This window comes from Salvelinus alpinus, chromosome 2, assembly GCF_045679555.1.
Source record: "Salvelinus alpinus chromosome 2, SLU_Salpinus.1, whole genome shotgun sequence".
Taxonomy (NCBI): Eukaryota; Metazoa; Chordata; class Actinopteri; order Salmoniformes; family Salmonidae; genus Salvelinus; species Salvelinus alpinus.
In genome coordinates, this window is record NC_092087.1 from 17,458,843 (window position 1) to 17,480,931 (window position 22,089).

The following is a 22,089-nucleotide window of genomic DNA, read 5'->3' on the forward strand; positions in this document are numbered from 1 at the left end:
GTGAACTACTTTAGTGTAACTTAACTTCTTCCAGTGTGAAGTAATTGGTAGCTTGGTAAACTATATGTTCAGAGTAGCTTTCCCAGCACTGCAACTATCAGGTTTCAGGTATGAACCAGATGCAGACAGTGTCGAAGAAACAAAAGTTTATTTCTAGAACAGGGGCAGGCAAACGGAAACAGGAGACAAAGGGCTGTGAGACATGGGTTTAACTCTAGACACATGAAAGGTGGGATGTATACAGAGGGTACGGGGCAACAGAAGACAAACAGCAGAGGGGCTAATGACCTTGGAGATGGGAAATGGGCCGATTAACCGGGGGGAGATTATGCAGGATTCCACCCGGAGGGACAGATCCCAGGTGGACAGCCATACCTTCTGCCTGAGACGATACTGGGGAGCCGGAGTCCGGAGGCGATCCGCTTGTTGTCAATACCTGGAGGTGGTCTCGAGGAGGGCCGACTGGACTCTCCTTCAAGTACGACGACAGCGGCGGAGAAACATCTGGCCCGAAGGTATGCTGACTTCTTCTTCTTGCTTAGGGAAAAGCGGGGGCTGATACCCCAGGGAACACTCAAAGTGTGATAGGCCTGTGGCAGAGCAGGGAAGGGTGTTGTGGGCATATTCAACCCACACAAGCTGCTGGCTCCAGGTGGTGGGGTTGGCGGAGACCAGGCAGCGCAGAGTAGTTTCTAGGTCCTGGTTGGCTCGCTCCAGCTATCCGTTGGACTAGGGGTGGAACCCGGAGGACAGACTGGCCGACGACCCAATGAGGGTACAGAACGCCTTCCAGAACTGGGATGAGAACTGAGGACCCCGGTCAGAGACCATGTCTACTGGCAGTCCATGGATCCGGAAGACGTGCTGTACCATGAGCTGGGCCGCCTCTTTGGCAGAGGGTAGTTTGAGAAGAGAAATGAAGTGGGGGCTTTGGAAAACCGATCCACGACGGTCAGGATTGCGGTGTTGCCATCAGACGGGGGAGACCCGTGACGAAGTCCAGGGAGATGTGAAACCAGGGACAATGAGGGACAGGCAGAGGTTGGAGGAGACCAGATGGAGCTTGCTGAGGAGTCTTGTTCTGTGCACAGACCGTGCAAGCGGCGACGAATGTGGAGACGTCAGGAACCATGGTAGGCCACCAAAAGCGTTGTCGCACAAAAGCCAGGGTCTGGCGGGAGCCCGGGTGGCAGAAAAGGCTGGAGGAGTGGGCACACTCCAGGACCAAGGAGTGGACCGTGTAAGGAACGAACATCCGAACATCCGGTTACCTGGGTTTCCCCTGGGGTTCGGCTGGGAACGCTGCGCCTCACAAACCTGCTTCCCTAGATTTTGACTGGTTGCCCCACAGCAACATGGCATGAAATGGTCTTTTAGTGTACAGGTGGAGACGAAATGACTAGTAGTCCCGCAATACAGGCAGCTCTTTGTGTGAAGCCTGTATAACCGTTCAGCTGGAGACAGCCTAGCTCTGCCTAGTTGCATGGGCTCGGGAAGAGGTGAACCGGCAGTCTTCGGAGGCTCTCAGGGGAACTCGAGTAGCCTCGGGTTCTCTCGGCAACGGAGCCGAACTTCCGGGATACTCTCAGGGGAACTTCCGGGATACCTCGGGGGCAAGGGGGAATTCTTGGACGGACGAGTAAAATCAAATCTCCACTCCTTCCTTTGTGCCGTAGTCGTCCATTGATCCGAATGGTCAAGGGGATGACCTAGTCGAGATCCGATGATAGTTCCCGGGCTACAAGCTCGTCCTTTACTTCCTCCGATACTCCATGTAGGAACATGACGAACAGCGCTTCTGGGTTCCAAGCACTCTCAGCTGCCAATGTGCGGAAATCCACCGCGTAGTCTGCCACACTACGGGAGTCTTGACGTAGCCGGAGCAGCTTGCGAGCAACCTCTCTCCCGGACAACGGAGAATCAAACACCTTCCGAACCTCCTCCACAAACTCCTCCATACTGAGGCAGACGGCGGATTTTTGCTACCACACTGCAGTGGCCCAGGCGAGTGCCCTCCCAGACATCAGCGTTATGATGTACTGGTCTGGTCTGAGTCTGTTGGGTCAGTCATGGCCAGTTCGTACTATCAGGATTCAGGTATGACCCAGATGCAGACAGTGTCGAAGAAACAAAAGTGTATTTCTAGTACAGGGGCAGGCAAACGACAGGTCAAAGGCAGGCAGAGGTCAGTAACCCAGAGAGGGTGCAAAAGGTCCAGAACGGCAGGCAGTTTCAGGGTCAGGGCAGGCAGGAGTCAATAATCCAGTGAGGTGGGGCAAGGTATAGAACGGCAGGCAGGCTCAGGGTCGGCAGAACGGTCAAAACCGAGAAGGACTAGAAAACAGGAGCAAGAACATACAGGAGCAGGGGAACAAACGCTGGTAGGTTTCTTGAAACAAAACAAACTGGAAACAGACAAACAGAGAACACAGGTATAAATACACAGGGGAATATGGGTGACACCTGGAGGGGGGCGGAGACAAGCACAAAAACAGTTGCTGTCACACCCTGATCTGTTTCACCTATCTATCTACTAACCCTAACCTTAACCCGTATCCTAACCCTACACTTAACCTTTACCCTAACCCTAAACTTAAGCTTTACCCTAGCCCTGACCTTAACCCTTACTCGAACCCTAACCTTAGCAAGCAGTTGCTTATCAACAGATAGTTTGTTTAAAGTATGACCATCTGTCATATGACCGACCATATGGACTTTCCGGACTATCAAATAAAGTCTGACCAATAATGCTTATTTAAGCAATAAGGCATGAGGGGGTGTGGTATATGGCCAATATACCACTGCTAAGGGATGTTCTTACGCACGACGCAACATGGAGTGCCTGGATACAGCCCTTAGTCATGGTATATTGGACATATACCACAAACCACCGAGGTGCCATTTTGCTATTATAAACTGGTTAACAAATGTAATTAGAGCAGTAAAAATGAATGTTTTGTCATACTCATGACATATCACGGCTGTCAGCCAATCAGCATTCAAATTATATTTTAATGGTGTCACCATTCATTTTATTTCCATTAATTTTGGAGTATTCAGTACGAAAAAAACAATGCAATGTTAAATTAAACCTAAACGGTGCTGTTTTGAACGACCAGTTTAAAAACGGGGAGGGGCCACACCTACCACATGGAGTAAACGTAGGCTATCTCAAAGTCTGTTCAAGAACGTTGAAGAAAGTGTTTGGGGAAACGTGTCGTTCAGTACAAGCCGTTACGCAACGTAGCAAACGTTCAATCAAACTGAACGCACCTCAGAACTGACTTTCTCACAGTCGTTCTACAAACAAATTGCCAGATGTGGTTACTTTCTGAGCTGTTAAGGTAGACCAACAGTTTAAAGTAATACAGAAATTATTGGTATTTCAGTTGTGGTTGGGATATATTGACCAAATTATCAGTAAAGTTCAGGATTTCACAGCTATTTCTTTAACAAAAAATATCTCATGGAGGGCATTCCTCCAGACCCCCCCTCCCCGTAGAAGGGTGATGACCCCGGAAACCCTTTGACCCTGACCCCCCCAATATGTAACACAAAGTTACGCCCTTGAGCTTTTGGTCCCGTGGATACCACGCTGTGAACAGTTTGAAGCAAACCTGTGCACATGCGAAGATACAGTGTGTGACTGTGTGAGTCTCCCTTTAATTTGGCCAAAGAAAATGGCTCAACAGAATGAAACAAAACACTTGCGAGCTGGTTTAAACCTTCACAAATGTTTTCAACAGGATATATTGCAGCAATTACCAAGAAAGACTAGTACCTACCATACCCAACAAATTACAGCAATAGGCTAATTATTTTTATTTTACAACAAGCCTTCTAATAACCTATCTTAAACTAAATACGGAGCACACAATTGAAAAGACAGATCAAACTTAATTTAGCAAACAGAAATGTCTCAACAGAATAAAACAAAACATGTTATGCATATTTAAAACTTGTTTAGATTAATAAATAGGCCTACAATAATAACAATGATATACAGCAGTGGTCACCAACCGGTCAATCGCCAAGGCATTCCTAGTTGATTACCAAACATTTCTGTAAAAAAAACAATGACAAGGCTTTCGTTCGTATTTTCTTTGTTTTTTTGTCTCACGCTGTTTGTGTTAGGTGCACCCGACGTGTTCCCATTGTGAACCATTTCATATCTCTGAAGGTACAAACTCTGCCTTCCCGGGGGGGAGCAGATCAAGTGCGCTATAGACCTACTACTGGCCAATCGGATGGTTCAGATGAACATGTCTGCAGTAGCGTAGCAGGCGTAAAAGAAAGCTATAGCAAAGTTGATACTGAGATTTCTAAACGTTTAAAACCATGACTAGAGAGAGACTGTCAATGAATTGAGCAAAGAGCTGCTGTTTATATGACTGAGTTCATGTTTAAGTTTTTAGCACTGTCAACACTTTGTATTCAACACTTTTATAAGCCATAAAATGCACATTCTCCCTACTTCTCTCGCACTACAACCAGCACTGCAGCTGCAATGAATGAGTCGAAAAGTGTATCGATAGGCTTGCGTTGTTATTATTAGTAGCTTGGGTCTTTTTTAATATCGAGGAATGTTTAACTTTCTCTGGTCATAGGAGTAACAACATGAATTTGTGCATGAGGCAGAAATAATGTCGTGCGATTTGAGTTTTGCCATTAGCTGGAAGACGGTGTTTTTGGTCCGTGTCAGCAGAGGAAAGGGAGAGTGGCGGGACGTTGACTGACCATCAGATGCAGGCTCCATCAGCACAGTAATATAAAAAAAGTGATTATTATTATTATGCTCACTCAGCTGTGCCTCACAAGTAATATAACAACTGATCTATTACCAGTGTGATCATATAGCCTACTTCAAATGTTGAAATATCATTTTAATAAAATGGTTAGAGAAGTACAAAAATGCATTGGCAGGGCAATTCAAGCAAAGCCAATATGCGGTGATAATGTTTTGGGCCTATAGCCTACTGCATAGGTTAATGTTGCATAGGCTTACGTTTTTTAAGTAATGTTGAAAAAAAATCTGAACTGTAGATCTCGGCTTGCATTTTGACTCAGAAAGTGATGTTGACTCAAAAAAGGTTGGTGACCACTGATATACGGTAATAATAATGATTAATACAAATTATTATAAATACAAATGTTTTTATTTTCAAAATTGCCAACTTTCTTCTCATCTTTGTTCACTACCATATTAAAAGTTGTCCATACAGAGGACATTCCCCTGGTAGGCTTTTCACTGTAGGCATACTCTCTAACTTTCCTTTAACTTTCTCTCCTCTCTCGCTCTCTCTCTCCTCAGCAGCAGACGCATGCTGATACTAAATATTAGATACTACTGCACTGTTGGAGCTAAGAACACAAGCATTTAGCAACATCCTCAATAACATCTGCTAAATATGTGTATGTGACCAATAAAATGTGATTTGATGCACATAAGGCAGCGCGCAAGGAGTGAGAGAATGGTGCAGAAGTGTGAAATCGGGATGTATAATATGCAGCCCCCCCAGCTACAACTTCACTTCATCGGCTTTACATTTATTTTATAGGCAAAAGCCGGCTAACGGAAACCTGCGTGTGTGTGTGTGTGTGTGTGTGTGTGTGTGTGTGTGTGTGTGTGTGTGTGTGTGTGTGTGTGTGTGTGTGTGTGTGTGTGTGTGTGTGTGTGTGTGTGTGTGTGTGTGTGTGTGTGTGTTTTCCTCACCTGTTCCAAGATGAGGTCTTTCTTTGGAGGGGCAGGGTCTGTGACAGTGAGGTGACTGAGGAGGCGCTGGAGCTCCACCAGGTTGGACAGCTGGTCTATTAACACCTCTTTCAGGAAACCACAGCTACACACAAAATAAGTTTCAGTTTGAGTTAGACTGTTATTGTCTGCATTGTGGTCTGTCTGATAGACCACCTATGCTATCCTGCACAGTTCTCAGAGCTCATAATTCTATCCTCACGTATGTTCAGGAAGAAGAGACAATCATGGAAATAATAGTAAGAGAAAAAACCCGTCAAAACAAAGCCTGGATACCTCATCTGTCTTCTAATCGGAGGGGAGATAAGAAAAGATTTTGAAGGACAATGATCTGAACAGACATTCTTCCTGAGCTATAGATTTGAAAGTTAGGGTTCAGAGGCCACTCTTGTCAGAAGCGCCAGTACTGGCTGAGGCTACTGTACCTTTAAGCCCTAGTTCTCGTTGAAGTCATATTTCCTTTGGCAGTCTTCCTTCAGCACCAGGTTGTACAGAGCAATCCAGACCTGGCCGTCCAATTTAGTCACCTTCAGACAGAACCTTCTGCCATTTTCCATTAATGTACTTCTCTATCTCTCCTGTAGAAGGAGACAAAGGACAGGTAGTGATATGTGGGTCTACCACACTGTAACAACTAGGCCAGGGTTCCCCAACTGGTGGCCCGCAGGCAAAATAGTTTTATATCCCCCCCCACACACCTCAAGTAAAAAAACGTATTTCTTTAGATTTTTCATTGTTGGACATAAAAGACTGTAAAAAAAACAGGAAATCAGCTCCAAGTCATTTTAATTTTGGAAATCTGTTCCCAAGTATTCCCACGCATGTTTTGTCAAATATGATATCTGTTTGGGCTTCTTGTGGTCAATTTGCAGTCTACAAATTATTTGTAATCATGTTCTGGCCCCCTGACCATGCGCTAGTTGATGATCCCATTACAATATTCACGCACCTTGACTTTTTTGCACATTTTGTTGTGTTACAGCCTGAATTTGAAATGGATTATATTGAGGGGGTTTTTGTCACTGGCCTACACACAACACCCCATTATGTCAAAGTGGAAATATGTTTTTAAACATTTTTACAAATTAATACAAAATGAAAAGCTGAAATGTCTTGAGTCAACAAGTATTCAACCCCTTTGTTATGGCTAGCCTAAATAAGTTCAGGAGTAAACATTTGCTTAAGTCACATGTACTGAATAATAGTGTTTAACATGATTTTTGAATGACTACCTCATCTCTGTACCCCACACATACAATTATCTGTAAGGTCCCTCAGTCGAGCAGTGAACAGATTCAACCACAAAGACCAGGGAGGTTTTCCAATGCCTCGCAAAAAAGGGCACCTATTGATAGATGGGTCAAATGAAAAAAGCAGACGTTGAATATTCCTTTGAGCATGGTGAAGTTATTAATTACACTTTGGATGGTGTATCAATGAACGCAGTCACTACAAAGATACAGGCGTCCTTCCTAACTCCGGAGAAGAGGGAAACCACTCAGGGATTTCACCATTAGGCCAATGGTGACTTTGAAACAGTTACAAAGTTTAATGGCTGTGATAGGAGAAAACTGAGGATGCATCAACAACATTGTAGTTACTCAACAATAGTAAACTAATTGACAGAGGGAAAAGAGGGAAGCCTGTACAGAATAAACATATTCCAAAACATGCATCCTGTTTGCAACAAGGCACTAAAGTAAAACTGCAAAAAATGTGCCAAAGAAATTCACTTTATGTCTTGAATACAAAGTGTTATGTTTGGGGCAAATCCATCACAACACATTACTGAGTATCCACTTCATATTTTCAAGCATGGTGGTGGCTGCATCATGTTATGAGTATACTCTTTTTTTAGGATAAAAAGAAACAGAATAGAGCTAAGCACAGGCAAAATCTTAGAGGAATACCTGGTTCAGTCTGCTTTCCAACAGACACTGGGAGACAAATTCACCTTTCCGCAGAAAAATAACACACGGCCAAATATACACTGGAGTTGCTTACCAAGACGACATTGAATGTTCCTGAGTGGCTTAGTTACAGTTTTGACTTAAATTGGCTTGAAAACCTATGGCAAGACTTGAAAATGGCTGTCTAGCAATGATCAACAACCAACTTGACAGAGCTTGAAGAATTTTTTTAAGCATGTGCAAATATTCTACAATCCAGGTGTGCAAAGCTCGTAGAGACTTACCCAGAAAGACACAGCTGTAATCACTGCCAAAGGTGATTCTAACATCTATTGAGATCAGGGGTGTGAATACTTCTGTAAATGAGACTGTATTTCTGCATTTAATTTTCAATAAGTTAGCTAACATTTCCAAAAACATTATGGGGTTGAGCATCATAATGTGAGTGAAAACATGTTTTTGGAAATGTTAGCAAATTTATTGAAAAAACTGTGTAGATGGGGGAGAAACAAAATCAACTCAATCCATTTTGAATTCAGGCTGTAATACAAGGTGGAATAAGTCAAGGGGTATAAATACTTTCTGAAGGCACTGTAGGTGAAGTGAGCGAGATAAACAGTCAGACAATGGGTCATTCAAATCAACAAAGCATCTTTATTATTGCAAGGAGTTGGTATTAATATCATTTTTTGGTACATTAATAAGCACATTTTACATTTGAGTCATTTAGCAGACACTCTTATCCAGAGCGACTTACAGGAGCAATTAGGGTTAAGTGCCTTGCTCAAGGGAACATCAACAGATTTTTAACCTAGTCGGCACAAGAGTTTGAACTACCGAATGTTCTCTGAACTGGCACAACGCTCTAAACCGCTAGGCTACCTGCCACATTCCTAATTTTTGTGTTCTTTTTAAATTATTCCATTCATTGTTCTGAATGAAACTATTCCACAATGATTGATTCAAAGTCTGGATGGAAAAACCTGAGGATGATAACAGGTGACATACTAGTAGTATAAAAATTCCTACATGTCTCAGCCTTTGAATGCACAGATCATTTCCAGAACATTTCGGATGAAGTCCACAGACAACAATGATAGAAAAGTCAGTTTAAGGCATCTTTGGCCGAGGTTGATCCACATTGTGTCTCCTGGACAGCAGGCAGTTGTGTGGGTCAGATGAGAGACGAGCAGGAGGCCTCTGTTTCAGTACAATCGGACCTCGTGTCTGTCTTTGTTAGAGAGATGGCTTTCTCTGTCAAAGTGAGTGTGGTTGCTGATTAAGCCAGGGTATCACTTCCAGCACACAATTATGTTGGGGTCATTCTCCAAGCGCTCGTCCAGCTCTTTGTAGCTCATTCCTGCAAATACAGGGAAAGGCACTGCCATGAGAGATTACAGAGTATAGAATGATTTCTCAAAATACTTATCCAGCCCTCTGTAATTATTAATCTTCCTAAACACATTTGTCATCACTATAAAACCAGTAATGTGTCATCATAAACGCCTTAACCTACCCGTCTTGCAGCAGATTTCGTCGTAACTATGGCAACCAGTGTAAAGGCGTGGTGGGCGGCTCCTCTCGTCTCGTGTCACCTTAACAGGATACTTCTGCAGACGGCGAATGAGAGCCTTCATCAGTCCATACTGGATCAGCCTCCTGTTGAGCATCACATGATATCAACAACACTATTCTCTACACTTCTCCGAGTAGATGAAGATTAGCTATCTAGCTAAATCTGGTGCAATGGCATGTTGTACATGGTCCCTGACAAATAAACAAATAAATAGATATGGACATTGAGGTCTATGTCAACCACATAAACATCATGAGTCAACATGGATGATTGGTAACTCACCTCTCATCTACCCTCTGCAGCTGCTGTGAGTAGCGGGAGCAAAGATCGCGAACTGTGGTGCCTGGAGTCAGACCGCAGTACAGCTGGAACACATCCCTTAAACAGGCTCTCTTCTGTCCTGAAGCACACAGACAGCAGAACTTATCATACACTGACTGTAACAAATTCTAACTCGTTCTGACTACAACTTTCCAAACTGGCTGTTACCTTTCTTGGTGACATAGTTGAGACACTCCTCCTGAATGGACCTGTCATCTATCAGGCTCTGGACTGTAGGGGTTGTGCAGTACACATTGGAGTACTGGAGAGACACAACATACAGTGTGTAAGCAGGACTGTACACACACACACCACATTTCAGATGAAGACATTATGTAAAGAAGATATTGTTACTGAGTTTCATTACCTGAAATATTGAAACCAAGGTTACAACACCATAATACCTGTGAAAAAGAATGTTCTCTTAGAATCTATTCCATGGTTTCATAGGGAAATGTTGCATGTTTCTGTTGCATCATAAATAATGTTCTCTTAGTATCTATTCCATGGTTTCAAAGGGAAATGTTTCATCATAAAGGAAGTTCTCTTAGAATCTATTCCAATGGGTTCATTATCTGTTGCATCATATTACCAGTTTTAAAGCACTCACAGTAAATTCTGTACGGCGATCCGGACTAGATTAAGTTCAACATCCGCTTCTGCAGATATCTTCTGGATATGCCTGAACCCATCAATGTAGGCCAGGATCTACAACAGAATTCAACACATTTCTAACATAATTTTCATCAGGGCTTTAATCTGAGACAGGTGCATGATGACATTGCACAGTACTCTAGGTCTTCCTTTCCTGTGGCGGTCCTCATGAGAGCCAGTTTCATCCTAGAGCTTGATGGTTTTTGGGACTGCACTTAAAGAAACTTGACTGACATTCATGTCTTAAAGTAATGATGGACTGTAGTATCTCTTTGCTTATGTGAGCTGTTCTTGCCATAATATGGACCCCTTTTATCTGTATACCACCCCTACCTTGTTACAACACAACTGATTGGCTCAAATGCATTAAAAAGGAAAGAAATTCCACAAATTAACTTTAACAAGGCACACCTGTTAATTAAAATGCAATCCAGGTGACTACCTCATGAGAGAGAATGCCAAGAGTGTGCAAAGCTGTCATCAAGGCAAAGGGTGGCTTCTTTGAAGAATCTCAAATATAAAATCTATTTTGATTTGTTTAACACTTTTTTGGTTACTACATGATTCCATATGTGTTATTTCATAGTGTTGATGTCTTCACTATTATTCTACAATGTAGAAAATAGTACAAATGGAGAAAAAAAACTTGAATGAGTAGGTGTGTCCAAACTTTTGACTGGTACTGTATAAACAAATCATTGTTTCTCTGAAACCCTTGATGGGATGTCAGCCACACTGTAGGTACGCTTCCGGTATGGATGAGGCGTTGGTCTATCTGTGTGAGCCACTGTCGGGGTGGCGGAAAGACCTACCTGTTGAGTAGTGAGATCCCACTGGGATTTGATGAAGTGGTCTTTGCACTGAGTGAAGACAGGCACGTCGTATTCCTGCACGATCAGAGGGTCCCTGCGCTGCTCAATCAACTTCAGGTTGATTGTATTGGACTCATCTAAATAAGAGGGAGGGAACGAATGGTGTGTGAGAGAAAGATAAAAGACTGTCTGACACATTGCTGAGTACAAATGCACACATACCGATGGGTAAGGTACAGGCTCCGGTAGCATTTAGCTCCTCTAACAACGTGGACATAATAGGTAGCAGTTTCTGTTTGCTCTCCTCATTCGATATGAACCCACTCTCCAGCTGCAAAATAAAGAGAAATATTAACACTTTGACCTACAGTGGGGAGAACAAGTATTTGAGACACTGCCGATTTTGCAGGTTTTCCTACTTACAAAGCATGTAGAGGTCTGTAATTTTTTAAATCATAGGTACACTTCAACTGTGAGAGACGGAATCTAAAACAAAAATCCAGAAAATCACATTGTATGATTTTTAAGTAATTTGCATTTTATTGCATGACATAAGTATTTGATCACCTACCAACAAGTAAGAATTCCAGCTCTCACAGACCTGTTCGTTTTTCTTTAAGAAGCCCTCCTGTTCTCCACTCGTTACCTGTATTAACTGCACCTGTTTGAACTCGTTACCTGTATAAAAGACACCTGTCCACACACTCAATCAAACAGACTCCAACCTCTCCACAATGGCCAAGACCAGAGAGCTGTGTAAGGACATCAGGGATAAAATTGTAGACCTGCACAAGGCTGGGATGGGCTACAGGACAATAGGCAAGCAGCTTGATGAGAAGGCAACAACTGTTGGCGCAATTATTGGAGAATGGAAGAAGTTCAAGATGACGGTCAATCACCCTCGGTCTGGCGCTCCATGCAAGATCTCACCTCGTGGGGCATCAATGATCATGAGGAAGGTGAGGGATCAGCCCAGAACTACGGGGCAGGACCTGGTCAATGACCTGAAGAGAGCTGGGTCCACAGTCTCAAAGAAAACCATTAGTAACACACTACGACGTCATGGATTACAATCCTGCAGCGCACGCAATGTCCCCCTGCTCAAGCCAGCGCATGTCCAGGCCCGTCTGAAGTTTTCCAATGACCATCTGGATGATCCAGAGGAGGAATGGGAGCAGGTCATGTGGTCTGATCAGACAAAAATAGAGCTTTTTGGTCTAAACTCCACTCGCCGTGTTTGGAGGAAGAAGAAGGATGAGTACAACCCCAAGAACACCATCCCAACCGTGAAGCATGGAGGTGGAAACATCATTCTTTGGTGATGCTTTTCTGAAAAGGGGACAGGACGACTGCACTGTATTGAGGGGAGGATGGATGGGGCCATGTATCGAGAGATCTTGGCCAACAACCTCCTTCCCTCAGTAAGAGCATTGAAGATGGGTCGTGGCTGGGTCTTCCAGCATGACAACGACATGAAACACACAGCCAGGACAACTAAGGAGTGGCTCCGTAAGAAGCATCTCAAGGTCCTGGAGTGGCCTAGCCAGTCTCCAGACCTGAACCCAATAGTAAATCTTTGGGGGGAGCTGAAAGTCCGTAATGCCCAGCGACAGCCCCGAAACCTGAAGGATCTGGAGAAGGTCTGTATGGAGGAGTGGGCCAAAATCCCTGCTGCAGTGTGTGCAAACCTGGTCAAGAACTAGAGGAAACGTATGATCTCTGTAATTGCAAACAAAGGTTTCTGTACCAAATATTAAGTTCTGCTTTTCTGATGTATCAAATACTTATGTCATGCAATAAAATGCAAATTACTTAAAAATCATACAATGTGATTTTCTGGATTTTTGTTTTAGATTCCGTCTCTCACAGTTGAAGTGTACCTATGATAAAAAAAATTACAGACCTCTACATGCTTTGTAAGTAGGAAAACCTGCAAAATCGGCAGTGTATCAAATACTTGTTCTCCCCACTGTATATATCCCATAAGACATTCAGATCTTGTGATGTTTTGAAAAAGAGCACTAGCCTCCAGGGAGATCCTTTTACCTCCAGCGTTGTGAGGTACCCTGACAGCTTCTTGACAATTGGCTCAAGGGCACAGGTCTTGGTCCTTGCATCGCATACAAGGCCCAGGTTAAAGAGCAGAGCATTACGGCTGTACTTCTTGTGCTCGATGCACACCGGACAACCAATTAACTTCTTCCCCATGGCCGTTCTACATCAATCAAAGACAAGTCCATATTATGGCAAGAACCGCTCAAATAAGCGAAGAGAAACGACAGTCCATCATTATAAATGTGCAGTTACAAAAACCATCAAGCGCCATGATAAAACTGGCTCGTGAGGACCGCCACAGGAAAGGAAGAAATTGCAGCCCAAATAAATTCTTCACATAGTTCAAGTAACAGACACAAGAGGAGAGAAAAATAAGACCTGTTGTTAAATTGGACCATGAATAAGAATATCCTAATGTAAATTCCCAAGTGTACGTACACAGTTATGAGTTTGTTCTGCAGTTCTGGTTTGGTAATGATGTACACCTGTACTGTGTCAAAGAGCTCACGGGATATGTACTCCTCTGGAACCTGGAAAGGATAGAACACAATACAAAGATGGGAAAAGATAGAACACAGCCCCAACAGATCCACAGATGACACAATCTTTATTGCCCTCTCCCACCTGGACAAACGGAACACCTACAGTATGTGAGAATGCTGTTCATTGACTACAGCTCAGCATTCAACACCATTGTGCCCTCGAAGCTTATCACTAAGCTAAGGACTCTGGGACTGAACACCTCCCTCAAACTGGATCCTGGACTTCCTGACAGCCCGCCCCCAGGTGGTGAGGATAGGCAATAACACAGCCATGCTGACCCTCAACACGGGGGCCAGCAATTTTTAAAAGTAAAAATTACTCAAGTAAAAATGAAAGTTACCCGGTAAAATACTACTTGAGTAAAAGTCTAAAAGAATTTGGTTTTAAATAAATATATATATATATATTAAGCAAACCAGAGGGCACCGTTGTAGTTTTTTACTTATTTATCGATAGCCAGGGGACCCTCCAAGACTCAGACATAATTTACAAACCAAGCATTTGTGTTTAGTGAGTCTTGCTAAGCATTCAAAATGTAACGAGTACTTTTGGGTGTCAGGTAAAATGTATGGAGTAAAAAGAACACTATTTTGTCAAGGAATGTAGCAAAGTAAAATTTGTCAAAAATATAAATAGTAAAGTACAGATACCACAAAGAAAACTACTTAAGTAGTACATTAAAGTATTTTTACTCCACTGTGTAACCATGTTATATTTACTCGTTATTCACTGCGTCACCATTTCTATTTTTGATCTTATCTTTAACTCTGCATTGTTGGAAAATGACCCGTAAGTAAGCAGTTCACTGTAAGTCTACCCGCCAGGTTGTCTACGAAGCATGTGACAAATAAATTGCGATTTGATTAAAAAGTTAGCTTGACACTCGTTGCAAAAACTGTCAAAACATATACTGTACTGTACACCTACCTGGTAAGTAATCTTTGGTCCCAGTGTGGGGTGAAACTCACTAAAAAATATACACTCTATTCGACTCATCCCCATGAAGACGTTGTAAAGAGGACTTTAAACTTCAGGTAGTATAATAAAGAAAGAAAGCAACTCCAACTGCGTCAATCTCTTACTCAGGTCTCAGACAATGTGAATGCTCAATTGAAGATAAGTATTTTTGAAGACCTACAGTAGCTGTGTATCTAACACTCTCTTGTTACTGTAGCTAGCTAGTAGCTATGATGACTCCTAATTCCTGACAGAGCAGGGAAGGGTTGTTGTTGACAGTCTACCCTAGCTAGCTAGTCCAGCTATCTCTAGCTAACTTAACTCTCTGGCTAATGTGTAAACATACAACTGGATCCTCTTGTATTTCCTTGCAATTGACGACCAATTTGTTTAAATGTCATGCAAAAAATATACCACAGCGTAAATACAATCGAACAAGTGGTATGCTAGCTGGCTATATGGTTAACAACAACCTTGCGCTATCGATGAAACATAGTGGAGTTCCCGAACATAATAATTACCCGTACTGCGCATTACTGATGGGTACGTTCCAGGACACGCCAAACAAGTTGATGGATGTCAGATTTGGGAAATTAAATCTTTATAGTAAATGTTAAATAAATGTAGATCCAGTATGAACTAATTTGATGCATGTACTGCAATTTGCTTCTTAAAAATATAACTGAATTTAACTTCATCCTAATTGTATGGATCGACATAATACAGTTAACTTTTATTCTGGAAAGATTTATGAATTAATCTGATGCACTATTATTCTGAAAAAATGAATGATGCCCGGAAGTGAATACCCCTAATGAATGATTTAAATGGTTGGTTCTTTTGTATTTAATAGTTAGTACAGTCAACTTACTTAGACCACATTCAGCTGGTTTTACACAATATTCATTAATATAGTCAAACGCTTATTAGCTACATTCACATGTTGGTCTTGTGTCAAGAGAAAGTGGAATACCATGTGGATACGATTACGAAGACCATTGAACGAGGTTTATAACGGCTTTAAACCACTTAAAGACGGATTTATTGGACACAAGGTAAATAAAGATGACCTTTCCTATAAAGTGTTGCACGTGGATTGCCAGGAAAGTGCGTTGTTTACAGTAATACCATAACTGGAATTAATTATTGAATGAAGCCTCGTAATATCCTCGTAAAATATCCTCATAATATTCTCTCTATTGCTGTCTCGCTCCCTCCCTTCCTCCAGTGGCTGTGCACGTCTCCGTTTGTGGCTGAATGCGTCCCAGCCTTACCTACAGCTAGCAGGCTCACGGTGGAGCAAGCTGTCAAGTTATGGACAGGCCATTTCCAGCAAAGAGGTGTCTCAGAGCCACATCTCTCCAGCCAGTACATCATTGCACATTTGCTTGGTGCTAAAACAGTGAGTTTCTGAATCCAAAATTTGCATGTTCACCTTTCCACTTTTTATCCTTCTCAGTCTATCGGTCTCCCACTGAAGGAATCATCTAACCCTCAACCTCTTCCCCTCGCAGTTAGAGGGCATTGGACAGGACAGGCTGGCTGAATTCCTGACACAAGAACAGACAGAGCAGACATGGGAGCTCTGTACCAGACGTCTCACCAGGTACATACAAGCTTAGTTTTAACGTGCTACAGTCAGTGACGGTGCACTTTACCTATTCTTCTGTCTCTGTGAAAGGCTAAGAATTTCATTGGAAAGTGTAGCCTACGTTGTGTGAACATGTGAAATGTGCTGTGTGTTCAGAATGCCACTGCAGTATGTGATTGAAGAGTGGGACTTCAGAGATCTGACACTGAAGATGAGACCTCCCGTGTTTATCCCCCGGCCTGAAACTGAGGTGCGGGAGAGTACACACACGTACACTTTTTTATTTAACCTTTATTTAACTAGTCAAGACACTTGTACACATTCTATAAAACAAGTTATTTGAAACACAAGGGACCATAATCTCTTGTGATAAGAGTGCATTTACATATTTAATTCTGTGACTGTCGTCAGAATGTCCATTGCAGTGACATGACCTTCTGTCAAGCTATGGTTGCACATCTGTCTGTCTGTGCAGGAGCTGGTTGGCCTAGTGCTTACAGATCTCCAGATGAAGCAGGGGACTGGATTAAGTGAGGAGACCAGCTTCAAGTGCCTGGAAGTGGGTTGTGGCTCTGGTGCTATCTCCCTCAGTTTACTTAAAAGCCTCCCACAGGTGTGCTCTCCCGCTCTTTTACTTTCTCCCTTTCTTTCATATCATGTTCCTTGATCTCTGAGCCCCTTCACTCAAACACTGATATGTTAGTTTCTCTCTCTCAGCTCAGAGCGATTGCTTTAGATAAAAACAAGGATGCTGTGGATCTGACAAGAGAGAACTCACACAGGTAATCATGAAAACACAGGATATCAATTTTACTTTGATTAGCGACATTAATTCATGTTTTGTGAATATGTGCAAACCTGATTGTATGTATGTTACAGTTTGGGGTTCCAGGACCGACTTGAGGTTCACCATATGGATGTGATGAGAGGTAAGGTCAATAGGAATGATGGGGGAGGGATATTATAAAATCGGTAAAGGAAGATAAACCATACAGATGTTACATTCATATTTGCCCATTTCAAGGGTGTGATTTTATGTTATGTTCTAGATGCAGACACAATTGTGAGCATGTGCAGTCCAGTCTCCACTTTGGTCAGCAACCCTCCGTACCTGTTCTCAGAGGATATGACATCACTTGAACCTGAAATCCTCAGGTGAGACGAGCAGTCGCATGCACACACAAACGCACGCACACTTAGAGTTCAAATGGAGGTATATGAACTAGTGTTCTGTGCTGACATCCTCAGGTTTGAGGACCATGCTGCTCTGGATGGGGGGAAAGATGGCATGCAGGTGATAAGACACATTCTGACTCTGGCTCCAAAGCTCTTATCAAACCATGGGTAAGGCACTGGGTGTATTTTCTGCATCTAGAACACAACATAAAATCACACCCTTGAAATTGGTCAATATGAATGTATCATTGCTATCTGTATAATATCCCTTCCCCCATTGTTCCTAGTGACCTTACCTCTCATCATATCCATATGGTGACACTCAAGTCAGTTCTGGAGCTCCAAACTATATTGGAAGTGTTTATGCAGGCCACTGTTTGTTTTTAAGGGAATAGTCACAGTAGGCCAGTATTATTTTAGATGTACCGTTTTGTGGCTAAGAAAGCTAAGAAGCTTTCTGTCTAGTCACTCTGTTGGATCTATTGTAAAGCAGGTCTCACCACTTCAATCCCTGTTTTTCAATGGTTTGAGAAGTTTCACTTCACTGTTTATTTCTTCCTGTCTTGCAGTCGTGTATACTTGGAAGTAGACCCACGTCATCCACATCTCATCCAGCAGTGGGTAGAGGAAAGTGTTGAAGAGTTACACTACTTGCACACGCATCGTGACATCACTGACAGGTCAGGAGTAAATCAGAGTGCTATATCTTTGTTAAATAACTCCATTTACAAAATCTTCGATCAAGAAATGTATTAATATTGAACGCCCGATTCATATTCTCTATCCCTTATAGGCCTCGTTTCTGCATCCTTCAAAAAAAGGAGTGCAACACAGATCAGGACCAACATTGAGACTGTGAGATATGGATCCTGTTTCACTGGCTTCAGACCAGCCTCAACACCCACCATCCATCTGCCACGTACTGTACACACTACTGATCTCAAATAATGTAGAAATTCACAAACACGCACAAATACATATCGTAGATGGGCTACATTTATACCGGAGGACGTTGTAGGTGCTAATGTGTGTTTGTGTGGCAATAAAGGAGGGTGATAGTGACAGAGCGAGTAGTAGGCTGAAGGTAATTACTGAGAGGCTTTTCTTAGAACCCTCCCTCTCAGAATTTCACCCTCCCAGAAGGCATTCAGTAGTTCTACGAATCCAGGGATTCGCCCTCCCCGCTGACTAGGCTGCTGACTCAGATTCACTCTTACACAAAAGCACATTGAATCCAGCCTATACTGCCTCGTTGATTCTGCTGTGTACACACTTATACCTGAGGGGGGTTTAATCTCTTTATAACAAAGACAGCTTCAGATAACTGAGATTGGGGATACTGCCCACGCAACCCATTTTTATTTTATTTTGTGGATATAGGCTATGAAGCTCTGTGGCATTTCACCCACCAAAAGACAATGGGACATTGAAGACAGGAGCAGTATAACTCATGTTGAATATTGTTTTAATAAAAAAAGGGATATGTACAGTGTCGGGGGGGGGTAAAAAAGTGACAATGTTGACTAAACAAAAAATTAAACAATTTACATCTGACTGAAAAGCAATTCACTGCTCAGAAACAGAAAGAACCTGTACCCTCATAGCACGAGGAGACACTACAGTTAGCACCATGTTGTGTTTTCCAGTGAATCACCTCTGTGAATTGGGGGGGGTACACAGAACCCCACTTCCCTCTGAGAAATCCAAAACCAGGCACCATTTTCTGGAAGGTTCTTTCCCAAACATGGTCTCATGACCAACCGTATGTCTGATGTGGCTCCATTAGTTGCCAGTGCAGTGATGTTGTTTCCAGCTGCCAGGGACCTCTTACTGACAGTGCTCCTCAAGGTTTAGTTGAACTGTTTCGTTTAATTCAGCACCAGAGGACCCTCATACATGGAAGGGGTAGTCCTGCAGGTAGCGCACTAGTGGGCGTGGCAGTGGCAGCTGGTCCGGACAGCCTGTGCTGCGGTTGATGGTGAGGCGTGTGAGGTGCTGGAGGGAGGGGAAGGCCTGGGGCTTGTGCAGGGCCCGCTTAAGCTTCAGCAATACTGTGCTCTCCTGAACTGTCCTCTGGGCGGGCTGTGCGCCATGAGTCTCCTCCACCTTGCCCTTCTGCACCTTCCTCGTTGGTCCTACATAGTACTGCACCATGCTAGGCACGTCAGGAAAGGACAAAAGGCTGGGTCGGGCTGGCGAGCTGGAGTCTAGCAGAAACCGGGCTCCACTGTACTGGATGCGTATGCTGGTGGGGCCACGGGCAGTCCTAACAGACAGGGTCAGCATGTACAGGGGATGGCTGCTGTCTCGAATCAGAAAGGCCCCTTCTGACGCTGCCTGCAGAGCTGCATGGGCCTGACCTGCTGTGATGGCTCCCCAGTACCAGCCTGCAGAGAGAGAGGTCAAAGTTTATTCACTTATTCAATGGTTTAGATTTTAGTAATCCTGTAGTAAACAGTCGACTGGATGAATTGAAACGCAAGTAGCTCCTGTTACCAAAAACATTACAACCATGACAGGGTTTCAGGGAGCCTGTTGGATGGAGTTTACAGTTTGAATATTCGATTTGCATTACCTGAGGTATCAAGGTAGAAGAAGTTTTTGGCGATGGTGCGCAGGTCATTCGTGGGGTCCCACTGTGGAGGAGTGCTGTGAAGGCAGTGAGGTGAGGAGATGCTCCCTGTCCGCATGCCCACGGGGCCCTCTGTGGGGCTGCCAGACAGCAGTGGTCTGGGGCTGTAAACAAGAGACTACAACAATGAGCACAGGACAAGTGTAGGAGACGGTAGGGAACAACCAGGTGAATCTTTCATTACATTACCCACTATCCTGTTAAAGGATAAGTCCTAATATTGTCATAGGCTAATTAAATCAGGGGGTGGACTGGAACCAGAAATCTGCCCTGGCATTGCTAACACACCGTGCAATTTTTTCCCTCGAGGCCCCCTCACGGACCATTTTTTTCCCTCCAGGCCCCCACACCGGACCATTTTTTTCCCTCCAGGCCCCCAGACCGGACCATTTTTTTACCGAGGCCCCCATTATTAGTCAAGTAATTGTCATTTTGCACAACAAATACAAGTTAGACAGGCCCAATGGGCTGGTCTATTTGGCATTTGTCTGAAATGCAAGATGGCCAGTCCACCCTTGGCCTTAACGTTTTGTTGGGGGGGGGGGGAAATGTTTTGCTGGAACAAAGCTCATCATTTGGGATTGGTGGCTTTACAAGACCTCAAATCTCAACATTAAATCTCGGATGGCTCCCTTCCTTGTTACATTGGCCAGACAAAGAGCCCTGACATCAAGCAGTGTCACTGACTGTGTGTGAATTGATTCAGATGCTCAGAAACGGGTTAGACTTGTCACAATTGGAAGTATTATAATATATGAATTCACAACAGGGTTGGGGTCGATTCCAATTTAATTTGAAATACCAATAAAATTCTTGAAATCACGCTTGAAGAGGAGAATCTGTTGAATTCGATTCGAATTTAAACAATCTTCATGTTATGGATTTTGAATTGGATTAGAATTTAAACTGTTTGAATTGGAATGAGCCTAGTATCAAATGTATTGCAGGATTTGTTTTAAAATTTAAACTTGTATATTTCTATTTACAGTATAGCTAGGCTATCTGCTCAGCAGAATTTGTGCAATTGTTAGTGATAATATTTAATTGGGAATTGAGTTCTTGGAATTTAAATATTGGAATTGGCAGTAATTGAATTATTTCTGAATTCTAAGAATGACCTGGAATTTTTAGGGAGATAAACACGACTTTTGTCTTTGCCATTTGATTTTGAATATCAACATCAAAGCATGAAATGTTACATCAAACAGGGACAAAAGAATGTGAACTTACCCTTGAACACAAAGAATCATGATGGTGAGTCTTCAATATTCCACAATAGTCTAATTCCACAGGGGTTTTCACGAAAATATAGCTGGTCGATACAAAGGAATGTTCTTATTTTATTCTAATTAATGTCTCACGGAAATGTTAAGTGAATAGAGACGCATCCGAAAATGAATAAACTAATTCAAAAGCACTAAAATAAATATGAAATGTAGAAAAATAGGATACAGAGCAGCAGATGAGTGTTGTCTCTAAAATGGGTTCTTAGCATGTGAGGGAGGGTGTGTGGGTTCGGCTTTTAAAATGAACCAATTCCAAGAATTCTACTCTGATTCTATTCTGAGAACTGTTCAGTACACCGGAGCTTCTGACGTCATGCGCACCGCCACCGAGCCTGTTCACGTTTTATTATTTGAAATCTGTTACTGTGAATGCCAGTGTAAAAAAAAAAAAAAAAATGTGCTCGTTCCTGGTGAGTCTAAATTCATCATAGTAATTCAGTCTTTCGGTCTTGCTGCGCTCGCTGCCAGGAATCGGACTTTACCACTACCTTCCCCCTAGTCACTTTCCAAGAATCGGTGCGATAATCTCCGCCCACTAGACCTGCAGCCAGCCCTCTACACATTCGGGGAATTGAGTCACTAGAATAATGGGTATGCGGAACGAATAGGGTTTTTCCAAATAATATAGACATTCGTCAGCTGAAAAGACGTATAAACAGAGGGTGAAAATAGATTTAATTTCTTACGGGTACGGGATATCCAAGTGCGCGCACTCTTTTATAATAAAAAATACAGGGTAGCCTACTCTGCTGACACTGACAAACAGATCAATAAAAACGATGTCTGATCCATATTATAATTAGCCTACGAAAAGGAGAGACAGA

General features: G+C 43.0%; 3 protein-coding genes across 4 annotated transcripts; 1 reads left to right on the forward strand and 2 right to left on the reverse strand.

The window, feature by feature from the left end:
• Positions 1-8,296: 8,296 nt before the first annotated feature.
• LOC139555149 (GATOR1 complex protein NPRL2-like) lies at positions 8,297-15,068 on the reverse strand. 2 transcript variants are annotated; one of them, XM_071368701.1, is made up of 11 exons: positions 14,551-15,068; positions 13,519-13,610; positions 13,072-13,240; positions 11,248-11,356; positions 11,026-11,162; positions 10,170-10,267; positions 9,927-9,963; positions 9,728-9,821; positions 9,521-9,638; positions 9,179-9,321; positions 8,297-9,022 (listed from the first exon to the last, which is right to left on the reverse strand). In XM_071368701.1, the coding sequence occupies exons 1-11, from the start codon at positions 14,623-14,625 to the stop codon at positions 8,955-8,957; spliced, it is 1,140 nt and encodes a 379-aa protein (XP_071224802.1). In that variant the 5' UTR covers positions 14,626-15,068; the 3' UTR covers positions 8,297-8,954. The 2 variants fall into 2 exon arrangements, with proteins under 2 accessions (XP_071224802.1, XP_071224813.1); XM_071368712.1 differs by lacking the exons at positions 9,927-9,963; positions 10,170-10,267 and having other exon boundaries at positions 14,551-14,765.
• A 314-nt stretch (positions 15,069-15,382) lies between these two features.
• On the forward strand, positions 15,383-18,901 carry hemk1 (HemK methyltransferase family member 1). The gene is made up of 11 exons (XM_071368725.1): positions 15,383-15,635; positions 15,809-15,982; positions 16,095-16,186; positions 16,328-16,421; positions 16,647-16,784; positions 16,889-16,953; positions 17,051-17,100; positions 17,221-17,326; positions 17,420-17,515; positions 17,917-18,027; positions 18,141-18,901. The coding sequence occupies exons 1-11, from the start codon at positions 15,555-15,557 to the stop codon at positions 18,196-18,198; spliced, it is 1,065 nt and encodes a 354-aa protein (XP_071224826.1). The 5' UTR covers positions 15,383-15,554; the 3' UTR covers positions 18,199-18,901.
• cisha (cytokine inducible SH2-containing protein a) lies at positions 18,796-21,584 on the reverse strand. The gene is made up of 3 exons (XM_071368749.1): positions 21,210-21,584; positions 19,923-20,083; positions 18,796-19,734 (listed from the first exon to the last, which is right to left on the reverse strand). The coding sequence occupies exons 1-3, from the start codon at positions 21,227-21,229 to the stop codon at positions 19,238-19,240; spliced, it is 678 nt and encodes a 225-aa protein (XP_071224850.1). The 5' UTR covers positions 21,230-21,584; the 3' UTR covers positions 18,796-19,237.
• Positions 21,585-22,089: the final 505 nt, after the last annotated feature.

Coding starts and splice junctions, on each gene's coding strand:
- LOC139555149 (XM_071368701.1), bottom strand. CDS start 14,625: ATGGGGATGAGTCGAATAGAGTGTATATTTTTTAGTGAGTTTCACCCC. Junction 10,268..11,025: donor GGGATCTCACTACTCAACAG/GTAGGTCTTTCC, acceptor ATTCTGTTGTAG/ATCCTGGCCTACATTGATGG. Junction 9,964..10,169: donor ATCGCCGTACAGAATTTACT/GTGAGTGCTTTA, acceptor TCTTTTTCACAG/GTATTATGGTGTTGTAACCT.
- hemk1 (XM_071368725.1), top strand. CDS start 15,555: ATGTGGATACGATTACGAAGACCATTGAACGAGGTTTATAACGGCTTT. Junction 16,187..16,327: donor TGTACCAGACGTCTCACCAG/GTACATACAAGC, acceptor CTGTGTGTTCAG/AATGCCACTGCAGTATGTGA. Junction 17,516..17,916: donor AAGCTCTTATCAAACCATGG/GTAAGGCACTGG, acceptor CCTGTCTTGCAG/TCGTGTATACTTGGAAGTAG.
- cisha (XM_071368749.1), bottom strand. CDS start 21,229: ATGATTCTTTGTGTTCAAGG. Junction 20,084..21,209: donor ATGATTCTTTGTGTTCAAGG/GTAAGTTCACAT, acceptor TCTTGTTTACAG/CCCCAGACCACTGCTGTCTG. Junction 19,735..19,922: donor CTTCTACCTTGATACCTCAG/GTAATGCAAATC, acceptor CTCTCTCTGCAG/GCTGGTACTGGGGAGCCATC.